At 38.5% G+C, this 23,970-nt stretch overlaps 1 protein-coding gene across 1 annotated transcript in view; it reads right to left on the bottom strand.

Moving 5' to 3' along the window:
- Nucleotides 1-23,178, bottom strand: part of FRZB (frizzled related protein) — a 31,758-nt gene extending 8,580 nt beyond the window's left edge. The window contains exons 1-3 of the mRNA XM_004768937.3: nt 22,048-23,178; nt 14,816-14,863; nt 651-716 (exon numbers count right to left, since the gene is read on the bottom strand). Of these exons, the coding sequence (XP_004768994.1) occupies nt 651-716; nt 14,816-14,863; nt 22,048-22,525 (592 nt within the window). The 5' untranslated portion in view covers nt 22,526-23,178. The remainder of the gene's footprint in view (nt 1-650; nt 717-14,815; nt 14,864-22,047) is intronic.
- Between the last annotated feature and the right edge of the window lie 792 nt (nt 23,179-23,970).

Here is a 23,970-nt window from a genome sequence, read left to right as displayed (position 1 = left end):
CTACATTTGGAGGGAGTGGTGGTTCTTCAGTTAATATTTTAACAGAACGTCACTTTTCTTGGTCAAGCTGGACAAAAAAACATTTCCTTAATTGAATACTAACAACTTTTGCCAGTGTTACCTTCCAGTTCTGTCAGTGTGTTCCAGGAGCTAGACTGACTGGAGAAACCAAGCTGTCCTCTATTACCCATCAGTCCCTTATGCATCAAAGCGCACTGGGGAAGCAGACTTCGAAGCACGACTGAAAAACCCAGGCAGCTCCAGACACTCAGTCTCCAACCCTCCTTAGCCTATCAGGGAAAGAAGTGTCCCTCCCATCTTGTCTGAAACGCAGCTCTGGGTGCTCACTTACTTACATGGTTCTAAGATGGCCGCAACGCAGCCTGAGCTGCTGTAAAATCAAGCATTTGTTAAAAGTTCTGCCCATGAGAAAAAAGAAGAAAAGAATTTTGCCCATGAGACATTTTAATTGCTCAGGAGGAACAGTAAACTTGTGCTTGAAAGTTGTCTTTGTTTGGTTCTCAGCCTTAATTTTAAACTGCCCTACGAGCTCATGCACAAGCGTGCGTGTGTGCACACACACATACACACACACACACACCCCTTTCTCAGCACAGCAGTTTATAGGTCAACCATGAAGTTATCCTTACCATAGTTGTAATTGTTTCGGAAATAGGTCTTCTGTGTAGCTCTAATGGGCTTACATTTGCAGCGTTCTGAAAAATACAACATTTTCGCTATAAGCAAAAATTCACCATGAGCTCTCTTTTTAGTTGTTTGTATTTCTTGGTAAGATTCGATCCAAATTTGGTGATGAGGAGGCTCTTCACCATTCTATGTGTCTGATCTCTTTCTCCTGGGACTACATTCATGTTACTTCTATTTACCTAGCCTCTTATTTAATGCCAATATGTTCATAAGCTTCTCCTCTTCAGCAAACCACCCAAATCCTAAGGAAACCCTGTTCACTACCACACATGAAGAGGGCATGAACCCCAAATCCTAAAAGAGTTATGTTTAGTGCCTGTGGAAGTAGAATCAATGCTTACTGCAAGGCAACTTCCTGCTCATGCTCAGGTAACTGGTGTGCCTCTGTGGGGTCCCACGTGCATTCATATATACTTTACTGATTACAGGTCATTTTTTTAAATATTAGTTCCTGATCTAAAAGAAACTCAGTGAGATAAGTAGATTTGATTACAACCCATTGAACTTAGTGAAGTTCTTAAGAGCAACCAAGAGTCCCATCTAGAGGCCGAATAACTGCTATTTAACTCAATGGTATTTTTATTCTTATTGGAAGAAATTACTAGATACATAATTTAAAAATGAGAAGTTCCATGCTTTTTAAATCTGGTGAGTAGTGACAAGAGTACATTTTATATATAAGACAGGTATTGTATTGTCTCAAAATATTTTATATATAGGATAAATCACTTAAAATCTTGGAAAGTGGATTACTATACTGTTTATATATTAGTTGACAAATATATGTCATATATGCATCATAACCGTGGTAAGTTGTTAGTCATTAAAGCCAATATAAAAATAGATAATAATATACAATTATTTCAGGAAGCATTTAAACTAGTCTGCCTGAGAAAGCTTCATTAAACATAAATGGCATCTGTCTATGCTGTGACACAGAAAAAGGAAAAAAGAGCACATGAATCACAGAAAGTCAATAAAAGTATTTTGTTTAAGAAATATTTTATGTTAGCATAGACCAATAAAAGGCAGAAGCTTTTGATGACCAGCTGATGTTTTCTAATCAAAATAAATTTTACTTGCAGTTGAACTTATAGATGACATGTTTTAAAGTAGCAGTCCCAAGAAGAGTATTAAGCACCATACTAGCAGCGTTTAAGTTCTAGAAATCACCACTGATGGGGATAGGTGCTATCTACAAAGCAATTGTAACAACATCACTCTCATCCACGAGAGAGGTGAGGATTTTCTCACACTACACACAGCACTTCCCTTGTTCTGCAGATAATTTTTAACACACAATTTCTCTAGAATAAAGGCCTCAAATAAATAAATTATGGGTAATTTCAATGTTGGTTGCTATTCTGAAGAATTCTACTCCAATAATTACTTTCTTATTCACAAAATATTTATATTCCCATTTGTCAAAAAAGGAAAGATATCTAGGTCTATTGTATAGTTGCTTTATTTTTAATGGAAATGTTATAGTTTTTTTTAAGGAGATACTCTTTTCTTGCTGAAATATAGTTGGCGCAGAATGTGACCTTAGTTGCAGGTATACAACTCAGTAATTAGAAAGTCTATACATTATGCCATGCTCACCAGAAGTGTGGCTGCCATCTGCCCCCACACGTAACTGTCAGAATACCGTTGACCATATTTCCTACGTGTGCCTCTTATCACTGTGACATATTCATGCCGTAACGGGAAGCCTATACCTCTCACTCTCCTTCATCCCTTTTGCCCATCCTCCCCACCTCGTCCCCTCTGGCAATAACCAGCTTGTTATCTGTATTTATGGATCTATTTCTGCTTTGTTTTTTTTTTTCATTTGTCTTGTTTTTTAGATTCCACATGTAAGTGAACTCATATATGTCTTTCTTAGTGTGACTTATTTCACTTCACATAATACCTTCTACATCCATCTATCTGGTCAAATATGACAAGATCTCATTCTTTTTTTGACCAAGTAATATTCCAGTGTGTGTGTGTGTGTGTGTGTGCCGCATATTTATCCATTCATCTATCAGTGGACACTTAGGTTGCCTTCTTATTTAGCTGTTATGAATAATGCTGCAATAAACATAGGAATTCATATATCTTTTCAAATTAGTGTATTTGTTTTCTTTGGGTAAATACCCAGTAATGAAATTACTGGATCACTTGGTGTTTCTGATTTTTTTTTTTTTTTAGTAAAACTCTATACCCAATGTGAGCCTTGAACTCACAACCCTGAGATCAGGATTTGCATGTTATACCAACTGAGCCAGCCAGGAGTGCCCTTATTTTGAATTTTTTGAGGAACCTCCATAATATTTTCCACAGTGGCTGCACCAATTTACATTCCCATGAACAGTTCACAAGGGTTCCTTTTTAAGGAGAGCTATTCTTGAGATGAGACCATTTTTGAAGCAATAACTGCTATGGTCTTTGATTTACAAATTATTCTCACCCATATACACACGGGGATTTGTGCTTTTCTAGCATTTAAAAATAGATATTTCTTAAACGTGATGCAGGTAGGTTAACCATCTACATATTTGTAATTCTTCAGAAATGTGCTCATACTCTAATAATAATTCTTGGCAAAACTATACCAACCATCACTGGATTGAGTCTAATATGATGTTGTTACCATACAACTTTACTTGAAGTATAAACAAACAGATTCCATAATCTTCCCAAGGAGATATTTTTCAAAAATCAAATCATAAAGTAATTTAGAGGATTTCAAGTAAGTATTTACATAACTATATATAAGCAACTACATATGCAGAGCTAGGCCATTTCCTAATAGCTAAGGAGCAGAGCGATTATATTTTCGGAACTGGATTTGATTCATTTACAGTGCACTTACCTCTGCTAGCCTCAGAGGTGGCAAAGCCTTATCATAAAAGTAACCCTTGCCATGCTTGGGTCCTTAGCTCTTGTTACAAACAAACATCGGCCTAGCTGAAGTAACTAGTAGCTCAATAAAATAACAGAATAAAAGGAGAAGTGGAAATTTATATCTACAAGGCTCAAATATGGAAAGACTTCCTTTCACTTATTTATGCTAACTCAAACCAAACATATTCATATGAGAGCATATTCATGAAAAATATATCTTAAATCAATTCTTCATCCTCTAATGTGCTTTCATTCACATCTACATATATATCCCCAAAAGCCCAAGAACTGGGAAATTGCAAAGAATCATGGAGGGATATAGTACATGCATTATTCATTATGTTTTTTCCGTGACACCCTTAATCAGATTGCAACAGCCTTCTTTTTTTCCCCTTCTTTTAGTATAAATAGTTAATTTCTCAGACGTTTTATGGAGCCAGAAATATTATCATCATTTCTACTTTAGTCTGCTAATAATTTTGCTAGCAGTCTTCCTCTCCCAGCTTCCCAACTGCACAAGGTTTTTAAATTTTGCTTTCCACAGTGGCAAGATAAAATCTATTATTTACTGAGCTTTGCACAGAAACCATTAGATATTGATTCGCTTGCATTCCACTGTTGGGAAGAAAAGGTTGTAAAGGAACTGCCTTGGCATTTTTCTCTAAGGAAAAAAGTACATGAATAAGTTAAAGGAGCAGGCTGCAACAAAATGAAGTGACAAAGAACTCTTCAAATGTGGGGAAGGTTTTATATGAACAATTCATTCTCTTCAACATCTAGGATGGAATGTAACATCCTGAATTGCAGAATAACATGGCATTCTACATCCCAGGAGCATCCATGGACCTCCACCTCTGGCAGGTCTCCCTCATGTTTTTGCTTGGTTCTCTCAGACACTCTCCTAGAATCAATGATTTCCTACTTCTTTGCTAATGAAATTGAAGACTGTTCATCATCCTCAAACAAATAGGAGTTTATCACCCTCATACAAACATTAGTTTGCAAAATTAACATAGCTGAGCTCCACAGAATCTGGTCTGCAACTCAGAGGAGATGCCCCCCAGGTGCACTGTCTCAACAACAATGAGGTTTCTTTTAAACATAATTCAGAGAAGAAACCAATCCTTTTTTATTTAAATTTTTGTTCATAAAAATTGGTTCATTTATTGATAATAGTATTTTTAAAGAATCATACGGTTTCATAAGATCTAAAGAATTATAAGTATCTGATAAAACTATGAAATCTGATTCTCAGTGGACCTTCACTACTTAGTACAATCTGTTTACATTCATACGTAAGGATGATACAACTTTCTAACCTTGACCTTTGCTTGAAATCTACTAATGCTGGGTCCAATCCAGAGCTAAAAGACTCTAACTGACTTCCTTTGCCAGATTCTAAAGCCCCTATAGTATTTCAGGTACCATGACTTTGGAATACTACTGTCTATGAGTTAGTATTTTTCTGCTTTTTCTAGGAGAAGACATCTTAGAGCTGTGTGCAGAATCTATTGTCAAAAAATACATGGGGATTAAAGAAAATATAATTCTATTTGTTTTACAAGTTCCACTGTAATTCTTTCAAGATTAGAATTTCAGCAATTTTAATTTGTACCAAATGTATTATATGTTTTATATCTTGACATTTGGCCTTACAAGCTCACTTGACTTCTTCCCTCCATTTTAAGAAACAGGAGCAAACCACAACTTTTAAAACAGACAGAAAAAATAAATTTTTACAATTTGAATATCTATATTCTTAACTACGACTTCTTTACTGAGATCCAGGTCCATATTTGTAACCACCTATAAGAGGTGTCGGTAAGTATGCCCTTAAGTAATTTCAGACATATCCTTCATAGAATTATTGGGAGAATTAAATGAGAAAATACACATAAAATATTTATCATGGTACCTGGTATGCCTGCCCCATAAATGTCAGATTTAATCAAGATTCACTGGGATTTTTTAATCCATTCTATATAAAGACCATCTAATGATAAGAGAAGCACTATTTATCTTGGGTTCCTTGCCACCTACAGAACTGAGGTGTCCAAAATTAAGCAATCAGGCGTTTCAACGGTACCAGATTCTGCTATTTTGACTCAGGTGGACCAAGGTAATTTCTGTCCTGATATAAGAAGTCCATTTGAATTATCATGTACATATTCAAAATGGGAAGGATCAAACTTAGCAAGCCAAAATGATCACATATGTGACCATTCTAATAATTATTACAATGCAAGAGAATATGACAAAATGATTAAGGGCATGTGGGTTTGAATCCTAACTCCACTGCTTCCCAGTTGTGTGACCTTGGGCCAGTTACCTTTGGCAAAACTTATTTCTAAACGAATACTGTCTACCTTATAGGGTTATTGTTAAGAATTTAAAGAGTAATTCACTTAAGGAATTTGGCACAAAGCCTATTACTTAGTAAATCACTCACTGAATGTTAGCTCTTAGCAGTAGGGGTAATATATAAACAAACCAAAAAGATCCAAAGATATTTTATGCAAATTTAAAAGCAGTTGGTGAAACAGAAGAGACAATTTTCTAAAGAAAAATCATTTGCAAGTTGATTTTAAAATTAAAGTCAAAAGTTTATACTTAAAAGTTTTAAGTTTAAAGATAAAAATGTACTAAGTTTTCCTAGAGGTAGAAACTTTTATATGTATTACATTTAGGTGGGGGTGGGTAACTAGATTTAAAAAATAGAATTGAGAAATCATATTGGTATTATGCTCCACAAAGGTACACTACTATGCTTTGCCTCACAGTGGGGTGGGTGACTGGGCCCAAGGAAATTCTGAGGGGTGATGGAAATGTTCTTTATTTTCAACTGGGTGATAGCTACATAGGTGTATACATTTGCCAAAATTCATTGTGCCATACACTCAATTATGCATTTTACTGTAGGTGAATTATATGTTGATAAAGTACCAATAACATAAAAATTCATGAGACATTCCTTTCATTTTTCCATAAACTGAAGTGTGCCATGACTTAGCAGCTGTTCATTACATGTTAAAATAATATTTATTTCCCAATCATAAGCATAAAGCAAAGAATCTGTTGGATTTTATTTTGGATAAGAGCAGTATGTGGAAAATGCAATGCAGCTGATGGTGAATGGAGGTAATATAATAAGGCTTTAAAAAGCAAAAATAACATTTGCTCAGTTTAGCTTAAAAAACAAACCTCAAATATTGTAATAAAGGTCTCTATTCATAGTAATTTGTACTTTGTAAAAGGGAACTGTTTAAGATTGAGAGGACTAACACTGTATTAATAAGAAAAGGAAATTTAGCTGATTCCTTTAGGATTTGGGTCTTTGGAAATTTTTAAATAGACTGTCCTTCACAACATTTCTGGATCCAGGGGTCATTCAGGATATACAAAATATAGATAGTCAATGAGATTTTCCCATTTTCTCTTGTGAGATCTGAAGTGTTATGTTCAACAAGATATTTTACAGTAGTCAATTAACAAAAACATAAAATGGGCTTCACAGTCTTTTAGAACATCACATATCAGGGCTCCTAGGTGACTCAGTTAAATGTCTACTTTCAGCTCAAGTCATGATCTCAGGTCCTGGGAGGGAACCTTGTGTCTGGGTTCCCTGCTCAGTGGGGAGCCTGACTCTCTTTCACACCTCTACCTGCCCACTCCCCAACATGTGCTCTCTCACACGTTCACTCTCTCTTTCAAATAAATAAATAAAATCTTTTTTAAAAAATCAGGTATCTCTCTAGCCCTCTCAAGTACACACAAAAGAGGACAGAAAATGGAGGTGCAGTCACTGCTCACTTCCTTGCCCCATACCCCTGGCATACAGAATGCCTGACACGAGGAGGCGGCCATTACATTTCTAATGAACAGTAGGGTGGATGGACCAATAAGCTGAATATGAAGTTTCCATACTGGGGACCTGAGAAAACAATGGTGCTACATACCAAAAAAGAAAGTTACAAAGAAGAAATCTCTAATACAAAGATAGCTTTAATTCTTAACTAGGTTGTATTTGAAGTACAACTAGGTGACTGGGTAGAAGTGTTTACCAAAGGAAAATGTGGTGCTCTACCCTTGACAGTGATAAGACCTGGAGTCATGAGAGTGATAACTAAGCCCATGTAGCTGGATGCAATCCAATGGGAAGAAATGATTGTAAGGAGAGAGGAGCAGGGGCCAAGCACAGAGCCTTGGAGGACGCCCACAGCTGGGGGACAGAAGAAGTGCAAGCATGATTTGGGTAACAGCTCGAGAAGAATGCTTAGGAATAAAAAATGAGTCAAAACTGTCAAATACTGCAAAGTAATTTAAAAAAAAAAGGAATGCATATACTTGTAAGCTATTGTAAATTTTAAGTATACTACTTTTTACCTATCCTAATTTTTTTCCAATAAAGGGCAGAAGTTACCCCCAAGTTAATTCAGCTGCTATAGTCAATAAACATTGGCACCAAAGAAAAAAAATCAAATTCCTTCCCAAAATTAGGAGGAAGTCAAAGGGGAGAAAAGAAATTTTGAGAAGGAGAAAGAGAATGAATCTATACCACCCAAGCCAGGCGTAGGCCATCCCAAAAAGGGGGATGTTCCTCAGACCCCGGAAGAGTTTCTCGGAAACACCTCTAAAATAGAGGCAGGAAGATGTTAATGAAACATTTTAGAGCACCCAACTTATGCTGGGGATGCTGCTAATGTTGCCCTGATTTGAAAATATACCTGATGAAATGCCCTAAGGTCAATACAGTGTGATTTTATATTTGGAAACAAAGCAGAAAAGTAATTTGATTATGCGTCTATAATTATTTAGTGTCAGAATTTACCGGCTATATCTCCTCCCTGGAAAAAAACTGTGTTTTTCAAATACAAAAATTCATAAATTGGTCACCATCCCAAAGTAGAAAGCTGAGAGAGTTCTTTTAATAAAAAATAGATCTTTTCGTTGCACCATTCGAATAACTACCTTCATTTTTCTGTGTTGACTTGACAGACCAAATGATTCAGTGGAATAAAACTAAAATTGTTTTTTCCCAAATTCCACATTATGGAAACCAGAGGTGATGTACTCTTTATTAGGGCAGTGGGTTTACACACTCACAAATTGGAAGCTGTTCAGACTAAGTCATTATCTCAAAAAGAAAGAAAGAAGAAAAGGAATGAAGAAAGCAAGAAAAGGGAGAAAAGAACTGTTAAACTTTCAGGCAAAGGATAAATTAACTGGAGTAAAAGAATTTCTTTTCCAAATTCCAGGCCAAACAACTTGACACTTTTGAAAATGGGGTTATGTGGGTTACAATGTTTTTTTTTTTAATTATTTATTATTATTTTTTTTTTAGTGATAAGAAGTGAACTTTTATTTTTAATTTTTTTTTATGTCATCTCGCTCTCTTTTAAGAGCTACTTAATTTTTTTTAAATTTTTTTTTATAAACATATATTTTTATCTCCAGGGGTACAGGTCTGTGAATCACCAGGTTTACACACTTCACAGCACTCACCAAAGCACATACCCTCCCCAATGTCCATAATCCCACCCCCTTCTCCCAAACCCCCTCCCCCCAGCAACCCTCAGTTTGTTTTGTGAGATTAAGAGTCACTTATGGTTTGTCTCCCTCCCAATCCCATCTTGTTTCTTTGATTCTTCTCCTACCCACTTAAGCCCCCATGTTTTTGTACCTTCCTCATTCCCTATTTTATCAACTTGGATGCTCCATTTTCCCAAAGCATAAAATTTTGAGTGTGAATAGTTTCTACTTTCTTTACAGAACATGTGAATATGTCAGTGCCCAAGCTGAATGAGCTTGGTTTTGCCTGTTTGTTGGTTGGTTTTCATCATTCCTGTTATACCAGGGAACAAGAAAACATTTGTAAAAGGGGAACAGTAAACACTAAACCCAGGAAAGGACATTCATTCCAGGTAGTTTTACACATTGAACTGTTTGTGTAAATTATTTATAGTATTGTTGATGCCATCTTCTTTCATTGACACACTGAAGTACTATATTATTCTAACCATAACTTCTGAACAGTTTGATAACCCATGCCTGCACTTGACCAGAATGTTGACTTATCAATTGTAATATATAATTGTGGTTTGTTTTGATCAAATATAAAGTTGGAGTGGTCATTAAAATAGAACCATGGCTGGACACCTATAATTTCCAGCTGATTTTATGATACTACATGAACATCATTCTCAATTGCATCAAGAAGGTAATGAAATAATTCTAAACAAGTCATTTTCATTCACTTGTGTTTTTCACAATATAAATGTTTGTTGTGCACCTTTGGTAGACATTGCCTCTGGTCAAACTCTTGTCACTCTGACAAGATTCAGTGGAAATCAACAGTGAATACTGTTTCAGTCTAATGAAAATTGATGCCTCAAAGTTATTTACAATTCAATAAAATAAATATTCTACTTCCACATACAAGACACTTTACAAGACAGAGATACCTGTGTGGCTCAGTCAGTTAAGCATCTGACTCTTGATTTTGGCTCAGGACATGATCTCAGGTTGTTTCAAAGGAATGATTCTTATAGAGAATGAGAAGGTAAGTGAATAATTAAAGTGATTCTTTTGGTATTAATAGTCTGGTTTGTTTTAGCATTAATATTTAAAGATACGGGATTCTCAGTAGAAAAAAAATGGTATTTTCCCTCTAAGTTTCTGTTTTCCCTTGAATTTGGAGAGAAGTTTGGAGTTAACGGTATTTAACAAAGTCAGGAGGAAAGTTGAAATTCAAAGTTGATTGTTGATTGGCCACTACAAATAAAACCAGACTGATTACTTTCTACTGGGAACTCTTGTTTCTCACTCTCAGATCTTCCCTTAAGCCCTCCTACCACCAGCATCTTCCACAGCTGAGAAAGAACACTATTCTATATGACCTAATTCCTCCTGCTTTTCCTCCATTAAATATTTTTATCATGACAGGGCTTCAACACATTGAAAGACCATTAAATCTGGGGAGTTTTGTGTGTGTGTGTGTGTGGCGGGGGGGGGGGGGGGGGGTAAAAGTATAATCATTATTTGTTTTTACTTTGAATGGCAGGTGTTAAGAACTCAAGGAGCTGTAAAGAAGGATAGGATGTGCTCAAGGAAGCATGTCTAGTCCAAAAGGAAAGGATATGTGGACTGTGGAGGCTAAATCAGAAATGAAATTAAATGTAGAAAAGAACTTCCCACTAATCTCAAGGCCATGGAGGGGAATGACCCCTCTCTCTCCCATTCTCTCCCTCTCATATAAATAAATCTGAAAAAAAATAAAATAAAATAAAAAGACACCTGAAAGGCAGGACATACAGACCCAAATCAATGCAAATTCCTAGAGGAAAGTGAAATAGAAAAGGTATATAGTAACTAACTATAGTTATAATGTTCTTGTAGAAGCAAATACAGCACTAATCATAGAAATAAAAACTAGAAACAACCCAAATATCCAAGAACGTTAAAATAATGTGTGGTATATTCATATGATAAAATACTATACAACAATGAAAATCCAGAAGTACTACCATATACAGCATAGTAAAGAGCAAAGGAAGCCACATATGCACATGTGCATATGAAGAAGCAGAAAAATCTCAATATGTACAGGGAAAAAATCAGATGACACAAATGTTAAAGTTATCCAACAATAATTTCAAGGCAGTTTTTATAAAAATACTCCCAAAAGTAATAGTGAACACTCTTGAGATGAATGGAAAGATAGAAAGTCTCAAGAAAGAAATCTAAGATACAATGAAGAACCAGTTGGAAATTTTGAATGTTGAAAATTGCAATAACTGAAATAAAAAATTTACTGGATGGGCTCCATAGCAGAACAGACATGATCAAGGAAAAATTCAATGAACTTGAAGACAGATTAAAAGAAATTATCTAACCTGAAGAAACAGAAAAGTTCAGGAGGGGAATAAACAGAACCTCTGGGACCTGTAGGACAATAACAAAAGCTCTAACATTCACATCATCATAGACTTGGAAGTAGAAGAGAATGTGCTGTAAAAATAAATATTTGAAGAGATGGTTGCTGAAAGCCTCCTAAATTTGACAAATGCAAAAACTTATAGACTCAAGAAAATCAATTAACCCTAAAACAGGATAAATCTAAAGAAATCAAATGTCCAGACAGAGCATAATCCAACTACTAAAAACTAAAGACTAAAGAATTCTTGAAAGCAACCAGAGAAAATTGATGCATTATATATAAGGGAACAATGATTTGAATGACTACCAATTTTCCATGAGAAACATAGAGGACAGAAGTAAGTGGAATAACATTTTTAAGCACTGAATGAACTACCAACCCAGAATTCTATACAGTGAAAATGTCCTTCAGGAAAAGGTGAAAGGTAGATATTTTCAGATAAAGGAAAACTAAGGGAATTTATTGCCACCAAAACTGCTCTAGAAGAAGTGTTGAAGGATGCTCTTCAGGCAGAAGAAATACTAGAAATCGAGGGAAAAAATAGAAATTAAAAATATCTGTGTAAAGACAGTAAGTTATTCTCCTATTGAGTTGTTTAAAACATTTTTAATGTCAGGGTTCCTGGGTGGCTCAATTGGTTAAGCATCTCCAACTCTTGGTTTCAGGTCAGGTCATGATCTCAGGGCCATAAGATCAAGCCCCCCATCAGGCTCCATGCTCAGCACAGAGTCTGCTTGAGATTCTGTCTCTCACTCTGCCTCTGGCCCTCCTCTTTCAAAAATAAATAAATCTTTAAAAGAAGTATTTTTTATGCTTAAAAGAAAAAATTCCAAGTATACATATTTTCATCATATATATATATATATATATATATATATATATATCTTGTGATATATCTGTATGCTGCATACATGTATGTGTGTGAGAGAGAGAGAGAGAGAGAGACTTTCACATAATCCAAAATAAATTAGGAAATAGAAAACAGGAATGAAAAAGAGAAGGGACAAGCAGAAAACAAATAATAAAATGGTATATCTAAATACAAACATATCAGTAATGACATTAGATGTAAATGGTCTCAACATATCAATCAAAAGACAAAGGTTGGTAAAATGGACAAAAGATACCAATACTAACAAAAAGTGACCCAATTATACCAGGTCTACAAGAAATTTATTTAAAACATAGTAATATAAGTATGTTAAAAGTAAAAGGATAAAGATTACCTTGCAAATAATAATCGAAAGAAAACTGAAGTTAATTAATATAACTATTTATAATAAAGTATAAAAATTATTATAAACTAATTATTATTATTATTATTAATTAAAGAAAAAGACTTTAGAGCAAATTACCAGACATAAAGAGGGACATTACATGATGAGGGGTCAATTCCCCAATTAGATATAAAATACTAACTGTGGAAGCACCAAATAACAGTTTCAGAATACATGAAACAAACCTGACAGCCTTGAAAAGAGAAGTAGTAAAGACAACAATATTTGAAGACTTAAATACTAATCTCAAAGTAAACAATAGATCTAGTACACAGGAAATGGGAAAGAATATAAAAGTACTAAACAACAGTATTAATTAAACTAATTGACATTTAAAGAACATTCTACTTGGGATGCCTGGGTGGCTCAGTCAGTTAAGCATCTGCCTTTGGCTCAGGTCACGTTCCCAGGGTCCCATGATCAAGCCCCACATTGGGGTCCTTGCTCAGCAGTGAGCCTGCTTCTCTCTCTCCTCCCTGTTTGGGCTCTCTCACTATCTCTGTCTCTGTCTCTATCTCTCTCTCTCCCCAAATAAATAAATAAATAAATAAAAAGAACATTCTACCCAACAACTACAGAATATATATATTTTCTTGCCAAGTGCAGATAAAACATTCCCCAAGATAAATCATATCCTGGGCCATAGATTAAACCTTAACAAATTTAAAAGGAGCAAGATTATACAAAGTATGTTCTCTAGCCATAGGGGAATTAGAATAAAATATAACAACTTAAAGTAAAGAGAAAAATCTCCAAATAGCAAATTTAACAACATAATCCTAAGTAATTCATGAGTCAAAGAGGTAGTCTCAAGGGGAATTATAAAATATTTCACACTGAAGAAAAATTAAAATAAAACCTATCAAGCTCTGTAAAAAGCAAATAAAGCCATCCTTAGATGGATACTTATAGCATTAAATTACTATACTAGAAAAGAAGAAAAGTCTCAAATCATAATCTAATCTTCTACCTTAAGGGGGAATAAAAGACAGCAAAATTAAATCCTACACAAGCAGAGGAAAGAAATACTGAGTGGAAATCAATAAAATTGAAAAGAGAAACAATGGAGAAAATCAAAGGAACCAAAAGATGGTTCTTTATATCCAGAATACAGCACTACTTTAATAGGTGTGAGTTACCACTCCACACCTATTAAAATAGCTAGGATTAAGAAAATAAAAACCTGAAAATATCACAGGCAAAAAAGGATCCACAGCAACTGGAACTCTTACATATTGCTACTGTAAAATTGAATAACCATTTTGGAAACAGTTTGACTATTTTTTACAAAGTTAAACACATTACCATATAATCCCAGTAATTCTATTCCTAGATATCTGCCCTAGAGATATGAAGACTTATGTTTTATACAAAAACTTTTACACAAAATGTTTATAGTAGGTCTACCCATGACTGACAAAAACTAGAACCAGCCTGACGATCCTTCAAGACATGAATGGCTAAACAAATAGTAATGGACTCAAGGCATAAAATATTTGGCAATTAAAACAAATTGATATTGCTACATGCACCAACAACTTGGATAAAGCTCAAAGGCATTGTGATAAGTAAAATAAACCAAACTCAAAAGGTTACATACTCTACCGTTCCATTTATAAGATCATCTCAAAAACACAAAGCTAGAGAAGGGAATAGATCAGCAATGACCAGTGGTTAAGGGTGAGCGGAGCTTGCCATTATGAAGAGATAGCATGAGGAAGTTTCTTTTGAGGAGATACAACTGTTCTGTATCTTTATCATGGTAGTGGTTACACAAGTCTATCCATGCATTAAAATCCACAGAACTCATAAAATCCACACAATTTTTAATGACCAAGAGAAAAAGTCAATTTTTATTATATGCTAACTTTTAAAATAAAATTAAAATGTTTAACTTTACTTTCAAAACACAGGACACAAATGTACCCATTTAAGAGTTGAGTATCTAGGTTACAAAGACAAATTTGAACACAAATGAAAACTGGGAAGATAGTGATATACTCACCACTGCTGGCTCCTCTACAGTTTCCATTACTAGAATCCATAGGAAAATCTGAAAGGTGATAGAATAAAGAAAGAATTATAATTTATTCATTATTATTTCAAAATTTCCCATACAAAAATCTAATTCAGTCATAAATTTAATTTGAGTAAGAACCCAGGAATCTCAAGGAAGTGGATTCTTATTAGTGCCATGACTTTGTCACTCTATTACTTAGAGATCAAATAAGGACAAAACCTATTCTTTAGTGTGACTGAGAGATGATACACTTTCTTGAATCCTCAACAACTGTGCCCAAAATTTCAGGATTTAATAAGTTTTTGAGTCTCACAAAATTTCTGACCCAATAAAATCCACATACATATTAAGCATTCACACAACACTTGTGTTTTAACTAAAAAAAGTCAATACATCTCTTCAATAAATAGACATATCACACATGACTAGCATATATTTAAATTCAGGAAAACATTCAGACCACATTCTCATGCCCTTTGTTACCTATAAACTAAACAGTTCTTCGGCAGAAAGCAAGCATACCGTGCAAGGACCCCTCAAGCCAGTGCGATTAATAGACATAGGTGGAAATGGCCAGTGACTCCACCATAATCCCAGAAAATGGTAACAACACACAGTAAATAGTACTTACAAAAAGTTTTTCTGGGTTCTAGTTAAGAACTCAGCCTCTAGTGAGTAAAAGTGCCTCAGCAAAACACCATGCTGAATTTGCTGCATGCCCCTATATATTCTTATTGATATTACAACTCCATACTTTTATGTTTTAATTTTGTACTAACATTTTATGTTTAATGAGTTTAGTATCCATTTATCCTAACAGAAAGTAATGTTCTTCCTCTGTCCTTTTTCCTTATAGGCTGTATCATGAATAAATTAAAAAGGAGTAGCTCAATATCATTTTAGGACAATAGCACTCCAATTACAATTAATGAATTACCTTCTCAGGTTTAGTAATCATCATCTGGGATGAACTTTTTTGATCTCTTTTTAACTTTTATTCATCTGGTATTTAAAAAGCTATATACAAGGAAAGATAGTAACTACCAAAAAAAAAAAAAAAAAAAAACGGGCAACAAGTACTTGATTCCAAAACATTAAGTTCTGCTCAGTCATATACTCTTAATTTTATGACTTTTATTCTATTCAACGACTTTATTCATGATAAACATAACCAAGTGTTAAAGCAACATGCCAACGGTTTTATTCCTGAGTCCAATAATCATGATAACATGCATTTAATCCATACACAAATGATCTCTCCGGGGTGCCAGGGTGGTTCAGTCCGTTAAGCAGCCAACTCTTGATTTGGGCTCAGGTCATCATCTCAGGGTCATGGGATCCAGGCCTGCCTGGGGCTCCATGCTCATCAGGGAGCCTGCTTGAGAATCCCTCTCCCTCTGCCTCTGCCCCTCCCCTGCTCATGCACACACACACACACACACTCTCTCTCTCTCAAATAGATCTTTTTTAAAAAATGAGCTTTCTATAAATGAAGAAATTATATTAATACACATGTAAAGTAACTGTTAAGTGTTGAAGAGTTTAAATAAAAATGAAAAATACATCTCTTCTCCTGGGTTGGAGGGAACCCTTGATACAGCAGAACCTAGGAAAGTGGTTTTCTTCTTTCATTATTATTCACAGGAAAATGTTCCTGTTTTTAAAAGTGCTTAGAAATCAGTTGTTAGAATTAAAAGAGGGGGAAAAAAAAGTTGTCTGGTCATAAATAATCAAAAAAAAATTGTTTTCAGAAAATTCAACTTAGGAATCCAACAAAATCATCCTACATTAATGTAGGATGTAGGATTTTAAAAGGCATTAGTAGGTTGTATGCCCCAAGGATAGTCGTAGAAGCTTCCTAAAGGAGGTGGGGAAAGTTGGTTCCACTTAGAAAATAACATGTGTAAGAAGTATGGAAAGAAACTACCATACTCACCAAGGGACCTGCAAGTCTTCCAGAGTGGCTAAAACAGAAGTGTGAGCAGGAAGAAATGGAGCTAGAGGGGTAAGAAGGGCTGAGGTCATGAAGGCTAGAGACAGACACCAAAGGATTTTAAGCAACAGATCTGCAGTTCAGAATGATCATCCTCTTGGACTATGGAGGGGCAATACTGAGTGTAAGCAAGCCAGTTATTCTCCTGTGGCTGTAATACATGTGAGACATGTTGAGATCTGAACTAAGAGAGTAACATCAGAGAAGGAGGGGAGGAAATTGGATTCAGAGTAGATCCAGTAACATTTGATATGTACTGAATGCAGGGTAGGAAGGGGTCTAGAATAAGGTAGAATCAGGGTGCCTGGGTGGTTCAATCAGTTAAGTGTCTGCCTTTGGATCAGGTCATCATGATCTTGGGGTCCTGGGATCGAGCTGCATGTTGGGCTCCATGCTCCGCACAGAGTCTGCTTCTCCTTCTTCCTCTGCTCCTTCCCCTGCTCCTGTTCTCTCTCTCTCTCAAATAAATAAATAAAATCTTTAAAAAAAAAAAAATAGGATAAAATCAAGGCTGACTCCCAGGCCTAGAGCATGACTATGGGGCCTCACAACCATATAAAAAATACTAGAAAAGAATAGGCAGGTGAGGTAAGGAAATGAGTTCACTTCGTGGTATGAGGAGATTGAGGGGCTCTGGGTTAGCTGTGAGAGTCTGGAATGCACTCTGTTATCTCAAAAGGGCACTGAAGTACTTATCTCTTATCTCCTGGAATCCCTGTCCAGGGCTGTCTTTTATTCTCTTAAACTACACATAAGTGGGCTTTCAAAATACAATGGACAAAACTTGATCCTTTACCTGAAATCTGATCGTCAAAAGACACAGATTCTTCCTTAAGTTATGAATCACCTCTTTCTCCATGAGACGGGAAGTGTAGTGGAGAACAGATTCTGGCTTGAACCTTTCCTCCTAATAGCTTCATGAACTTGCACAAGTCACTTACATGCCTCAGCTTTCTTTTCTTCAAAATGGAAATAATAGTACCTACCATGGAATTTTAATAAGTTGATACGCATAACACACTTAGAACAGCAGACAGAATATGTTTGCTTATTCTGTTGCTGCCAAAGACCCCTCTCCTGAGAGGACACGTCCTCTCCCGTCCCGAGCATGCTGTTTTTGCTAAGCACTTACCACCTGCTTTGCCATTTCTTAGTCACTTCATATGAATAGTTCTTTTGTTCTTCTCTGTTCCCAGGGTCAATCTCAAATGACTTGATCAAGGCCTAACCTTAATGGCAAAGCTGGAATTCCAACTAAGGGCCTCTACCTCTAAAACTGGGAAGCTGCAGAAACAGACCCAGTTCTTAAGGATTCAAAACTGTCTCTTCTTTCTATATGCCTCATAAACAAAGGCCAAAGGGAGTCAATGATGCTATTTATAGCAACAACTATTTGGAAGTTTGATAAGAATGAAATAGAAAATGAATTATTAAAATCAGATTTGGGGACTACGAAAGATTCTGTTACCACTAATTTCGTTAACTATAATGAAATACCAGAGCTCTCGGATATACTCTTGTCCCTACCCCATCCAGAGTACCTTTCAACATTTTAGGGAATGACTGGTCCTCAGAAATGTGTTCTCTCCAGCCTTAATCTAAAATTTCCATTTCTCCTTTCCATTCCATTTTCCTCCTATCACACTGAATAATTCTTCCTTCTTGGTATTTGGCCCCTCAAATATTTGCAGACCAGGCCTAAAGAAAAGGCTGCCTGTTCCTCAGAGCACAGAGAAATGACTCCACGGCAGCGCCTGCATGGGAAAGCTGGCGTGGGGCAGGCAGGCAAGAGACGGCCGGGAGACGTGTTGAGCAAGAGCCGGGGTGACAAACTACCACTGCCACGGAAACCAGCAACGACTGAGCATAGATTATGAAGCCCTTGGCATGACGAGCCATGGGCGTTGAATAAATAGCTGGTGAATATCATACCATAAATTTTCTTAAATTCTTGATCTCTCCGTTTCCAAGATAAACTATTTGTAACTAACAGACATCCTTCAGACTCCTTCTTTCTTCCTGGTGCTCCCAAAGAAATTTATTCTTGAGCCTGAGGTCCAAGTCCTTTTGCAGAAAGTGCAATATTAAGCTTATATGTTCAGAAGGAAAATCGGCTTTTCCACTTGGTTCCTGGTGTGCAGCTTGGTTTCCGGAGCTGAAGTGATCAAAGTTCTAAGCTGTATCTGCACTGACCAGCATCCCATTTCAAAAAAAGAAAACCTCATCTTGAGAGAATGACCATTATCACGGTAGAAGAGCAGCACAGGCTGTTTAGGGACTATGTCCCAGGTACTAGGCTGCTTCATTTCATCCTCGCCATGCCCCGGAGATGTAGAGGCAGGCTGTCCCCATGGTACGGCCCAGAAAACTTTCAATCAGAGAGCTTATGGAATTTCCCCATAATAACACTTGAGAGGAAGCAGAGTCCAGATTCAATGCCTGCTTTGCCAGGCTCCCAGCCCATACTCCTGACTTGCCACATGTACTTGCCACAAGTACTGAAGACTGGACTAGAGGTCTTCATTCAGATAAAGCAGTTGTGCGTGAAGCCACAGCTCTACAGTAAATAAACAATGTGGGAAAAGGAACACATGTAATGTGAATTTGTTGGTAATGGTCAGGATTGGAGACCTTTTTTTTTTTTTTTTAAACGTATGTTGGCCTTAGTATTTTGAAAGCAAAAAGTAGTTTGAAGCACTATTCCATTTCAATAGACTTTGCTTTGTGAATGGGCCTAAACTTGTTTGTGGCATCATCCTGAGCTAGGAGCGAACAGACCCATGCGAATGGTAGGATTTCAAAATCCTCTTGGCATCAAAGGAATGTGAAGGGTGGCCCCTTTCATTCAGGGAGACCTCATTTTTGTATTCAGCTGGATTCTAATCATAAAACATAAGTGATTCTGTTTTTACCTAAAGGGAGAAAAAAAAAGGGCTTCATGAACTATCATATCCCACTGAACCAAAGAGTATATTGCATCGTAAATTAAACTGGCCACATATGGTACTTACTAAGTAATTCCAGGTGCCTGACAGTTTGACCCAGGATAGGGAATGCAATTTTCAGCAAGCTGGCCTCGGAAGCCAGGAGACCCTTGGGGTTAGAATCCACCTCTCCGTTCCCCAGCCCTACCTCCCCTGCGGCTCCCTCCTGCCACCCATGTCTCTGACTCACACCAAAGCTTGTGGTAAAGGGAGACAGTCACAAAAATATGGTTCCCACTGCCACCTAACCCTCCGTATTTTCCTAGCACGGATGCTGTCAACAAAGCAGATATTATGGCATTTTAAAGCAGCTCAGAAACCAGGTCCCACGGACTGACAAATTGTTTCCATGCATGGCCTATTTGAGTGTTTCAATGAGGCAATTGTTCTGCATTTGGTCCCCAGTGATAGGTAATTCAGGGACACTTAAGAAAACTGCTTCCCATCCATACGGACCATGGGTTTTGAAAACTGTTACCCTTGCCAAACCTCTCTCACTTGAGGTCCATTTCTAAGAGAGGTTTCAGAGCAAGTCTTTTCCTTTAAGGGGAGTAAAAGCATTTCAGAGTGAGCCACAGTCACCTCATTCCTAGTCCTTGGCCTGAGCGAAGCACCAGCATTTAACTGATTCTAAGTGTCTGGCAAACCAGGGCAGCAACTGACCAGGCTCTTCCAGTTTCTGCACAGCCTGTGACATTAGTGAGTACAAAGGCTCAAGAGCACGCTCTTAGCCCAAAGATTAATAAGAAATACATTCCTTTCTGCATATAGTATACAGCCAGTTCTTAGTTCTTGATTAAAATCAAGAAGACAATAGGTCTATATAAGACCTAGAGGATGATCGAAAAGCTGCTAGAATCTTTCTGTTCATTGTTGGTTTTGCAGCTATTTGTACTTTTTGTCTCTTCGCTCACTTTCCATTAAGAGGGTCAAGGTGCACAGAAAGCAATTTTTCCAAGTCAATTCTCTTGACAACCAGGAACTATTACCTAGAAATGGACTAAGGACGTGAGCATAGGCTGGACAAGCTGAGAGGTAGAAGGAAAAAACTGCTGCCCAGGAAACGAACAGAGAAGGCAATTAAGTCATCGCATCTAGTAACAGAGTTCCTCTGGGAAGAGGATCAAAAGGGACCTACCACAAAAAATACAAAATTATATGAAGGGTGACATTTGAGTTCGGGGGTAATTGGTAAGAGTGATACTTAGTGAGAATTAAACAAACACAGTGAACTAGGTGTAGCTGAGGTCTTCAGAGTTACGAGCGTCATAATTAGACCAAACACTAGTGAGAAAACAACTCGTGATTGATTCTATTAAATGTAGAACTGCAATCAAGCTTTCCGGTACAGAAAGATTAAGATAGATGTGTAGTTGATGCACACACAGAACAAAGGGCATGAAATAAAGTATTAAAGGCATATTTGCAGAGCTTAACAATGGGATAAGGAGTGAGATTAAAAATAACATTACATGAGTGAATGATGATAGCACGCCTTAAATATAACTCCTTTCATCCATATGTCACTTACAAAAGGACTTGAAGGCATGTGGGAATGTGAAAAGAGCCCAGCAATTTCCCTTCGCCAGCTCTGTGGCTGGGAGCAAGTCACAGAAGCTAATTAGCAGTGCATAGCAATGTTTCACAGCTGTTTCAGTCTGGAATAGAAGAACAATTTATCTCATTGAAAGGAGGGGGAAATTGAAGGTGAAGGTAATTGCTCCAATTGGACTTTGAGCAAACACATACCACTAACATCTGTGGGTTAGAGTAAGGTTACAGAAATTATCTAGGCATTTCTAATGATTAGAAGAAAATGGTGCTTCAGTTTTCTGTTCTCGCCACACAGTCTTGACAAGCAGCTAAAACAGTAAAGCTATGGAAAGGGGAGGATTAAGAATGCAAGAGAATCCGGGAAGGAAGTGCAGTGCCTGTAAACAAATGGAGACACTAAGGAAGGAGCATCACTCATCCAAGATGTGGCAACGAGGACTCGTAAAGGATGGAAAGTGCAGGGTCAGTGTTGACAAGTGTGTCCAGAGTGGAATGAAAGATTACCTACTGGCATGGAACTGGAAGAGAGAAGAAAGAAGTGGTGCCCCACAGAGGAGTGACTAAGAGAAGCGACCCCAAGAAAACAGGCAGAATTAGAAAGCCAAAGGCAAGTAACAAAACTCAAGAGAAGAGAAGAGCTGGGTGGCTGGAGGTCAGGAGAGAGGCTGGGCCGGGTCAGGACTCACCCGCTCCGTCCGCGGTGACGATAGCCTCGGGAGAGATGCACACGCCACGGTCATAAACAGGCAGCTCCTCGCAGGCCAGACTCTCGGGCCACGAGTGACGGTACTTGATAAGGATAGGCTCGCAGCCCTGCCGGGCCCGCTCGCACACGGACTTGCAGGGCTTGATGGGCTCGTGCTGGAAGTCAATGGTGCAGATGGGCGCGTACATGGCACAGAGGAAGAAGAGCAGATCCGGACTGCAGTGGGTGCCCAGCAGACCTTCGAACTGCTCGATGGCCAGAATGGCGTTGGCTTGGGTGCTGTGGTGCAGGTGGTTGGGCATCTTGGTCATGTTCCAGGGCAGGGACTTGCACAGGGGGATGCGGACGGGCTCACAGGCTGCAGCCCGAGCTCCGGGCACCCAGAGCAGGCAAAGCGCAGCCAGGGCGAGCAGCCCGGCCCGCAGCAGCAGCATCCCTCCAGGACTGCCACAGACCATGATCCCGGGAGGACGGGGCAGGGTGGAGCAGCACCGAGCACGCCGAGAGGCCCGCTCCGCCGTCCCCTCTTACCCCCTGCAAGTGGACACAATGATCTGGGAGCTTCTCCTCCCCCGACGATCTCAGTTTCCTTGGATCAAATTCCCCCAATGGGGTCCCACGAGCTCCGCCGACCTCCTGCCGCCGCCGCCCCTGCCGCTCAGGCTGTTCTTTCCCGACGTCTAAGCCTTCTGGGGCAGCAGCATCTATTTATTCCTTGCTCCCTCTGGCAGAAGCGCCAGACTTCGCAGATGAATCCGATTAGAGGAAAACAAGAGGAAGCGAGGGAGAAATAAAAACAAAAGTAGAATTCAGCGGAGGCCCTTGGAGCTCTGGACCGTCACGTCCCCTGGATTACGAAAAGGTGCTAACAGAAGCATGAAATTCTCCAACGGAGGGAGGGGCGGGGGATGGAGAGGAAAACAGAGGGAAAGACTCTTAATGCGGGAGGAGGGGGCAGTTGAGAGTTCTCAAGTCTTGTAGGCTGAGCTAAAAAGATCCAGCGCTTGGCCCGGGCTGCCGCAGCTGCTGGAAGGACCCGCCGGCCGCAGGAGCCCCGACGCGAGGTCCGTGCCTCCGACCCGCGGCTCTCCACTTTCCCACCTCCTGGCCGGAGAGGCAGCTCCGCCCCCCGGTGCAGTCCCAGCCCTCCGACGCCGGCTCCCGGGAGGGGAGCGGGGACGGAGGAGAGAAGGTCTGCCGGTTGGAGGCAGAGGGACGCAAGCCTCGAGAAGCAGCCAGGATGCTACAGTCCTACACGGCGCTGACTTGAGACATGTACCCCTTCCCCGTCCCCACACTGGCTCCAAAGAAGAGCCCCCAGCTCCTCGCTGAAAGCCCACCCCGATCCCCCACGGAGGAGGACCCCAAGCCCCCACTGTTTCTTGGGGGAGTCTGCCCAGGCTCCCTCCCTCCCTGGAGGTGGCTCTTTCCGCAAACTACAGTTTGACCTCTGCGGATCACCAGCTCTGCAGAAAGTCCGACCTGAGGAGGGTGGACTGCAGCAATGTCACTTTAAATGTCCGGGTCAGAGAAAACACAGCCCCTTGTCTGCAGCGGTGGAGGCTTAGGAACCCGGAGGTTAGGTCTACAGGGTCTGCATTATGAATAACAAAGTGGGGGGAAACTGCCTTTCAAAAAAAAAAAAAGAAAGAAAGAAAGAAAAGAAAAATGCTGCACATAATTACAAGTAGGCCACCAGAAGAAACAGATTTAAAACATTTTTTTTGCCCTGCAGAATTAGAACTTTTGAGTTTTGTTTCTTAAGGTCAAGAATGGAAAACTATCTGCTTTGAAGTATTTGGATATCTTTTTCCTCTGATTTTACTCATTAAAATAAAATGGCTCTAATTATTTATCTCTCATCACCAACGATTGCACCTAACACTTGAGAGAACTGTGTAGG

Source organism: Mustela putorius, unplaced genomic scaffold, assembly GCF_011764305.1.
Source record: "Mustela putorius furo isolate JIRA1106 unplaced genomic scaffold, ASM1176430v1.1 tig00003867_pilon_pilon_pilon, whole genome shotgun sequence".
NCBI classification, from domain to species: Eukaryota; Metazoa; Chordata; class Mammalia; order Carnivora; family Mustelidae; genus Mustela; species Mustela putorius.
Note: the sequence above shows the minus strand (reverse complement) of the source record. Positions and strands in the feature narration are given on the sequence as shown.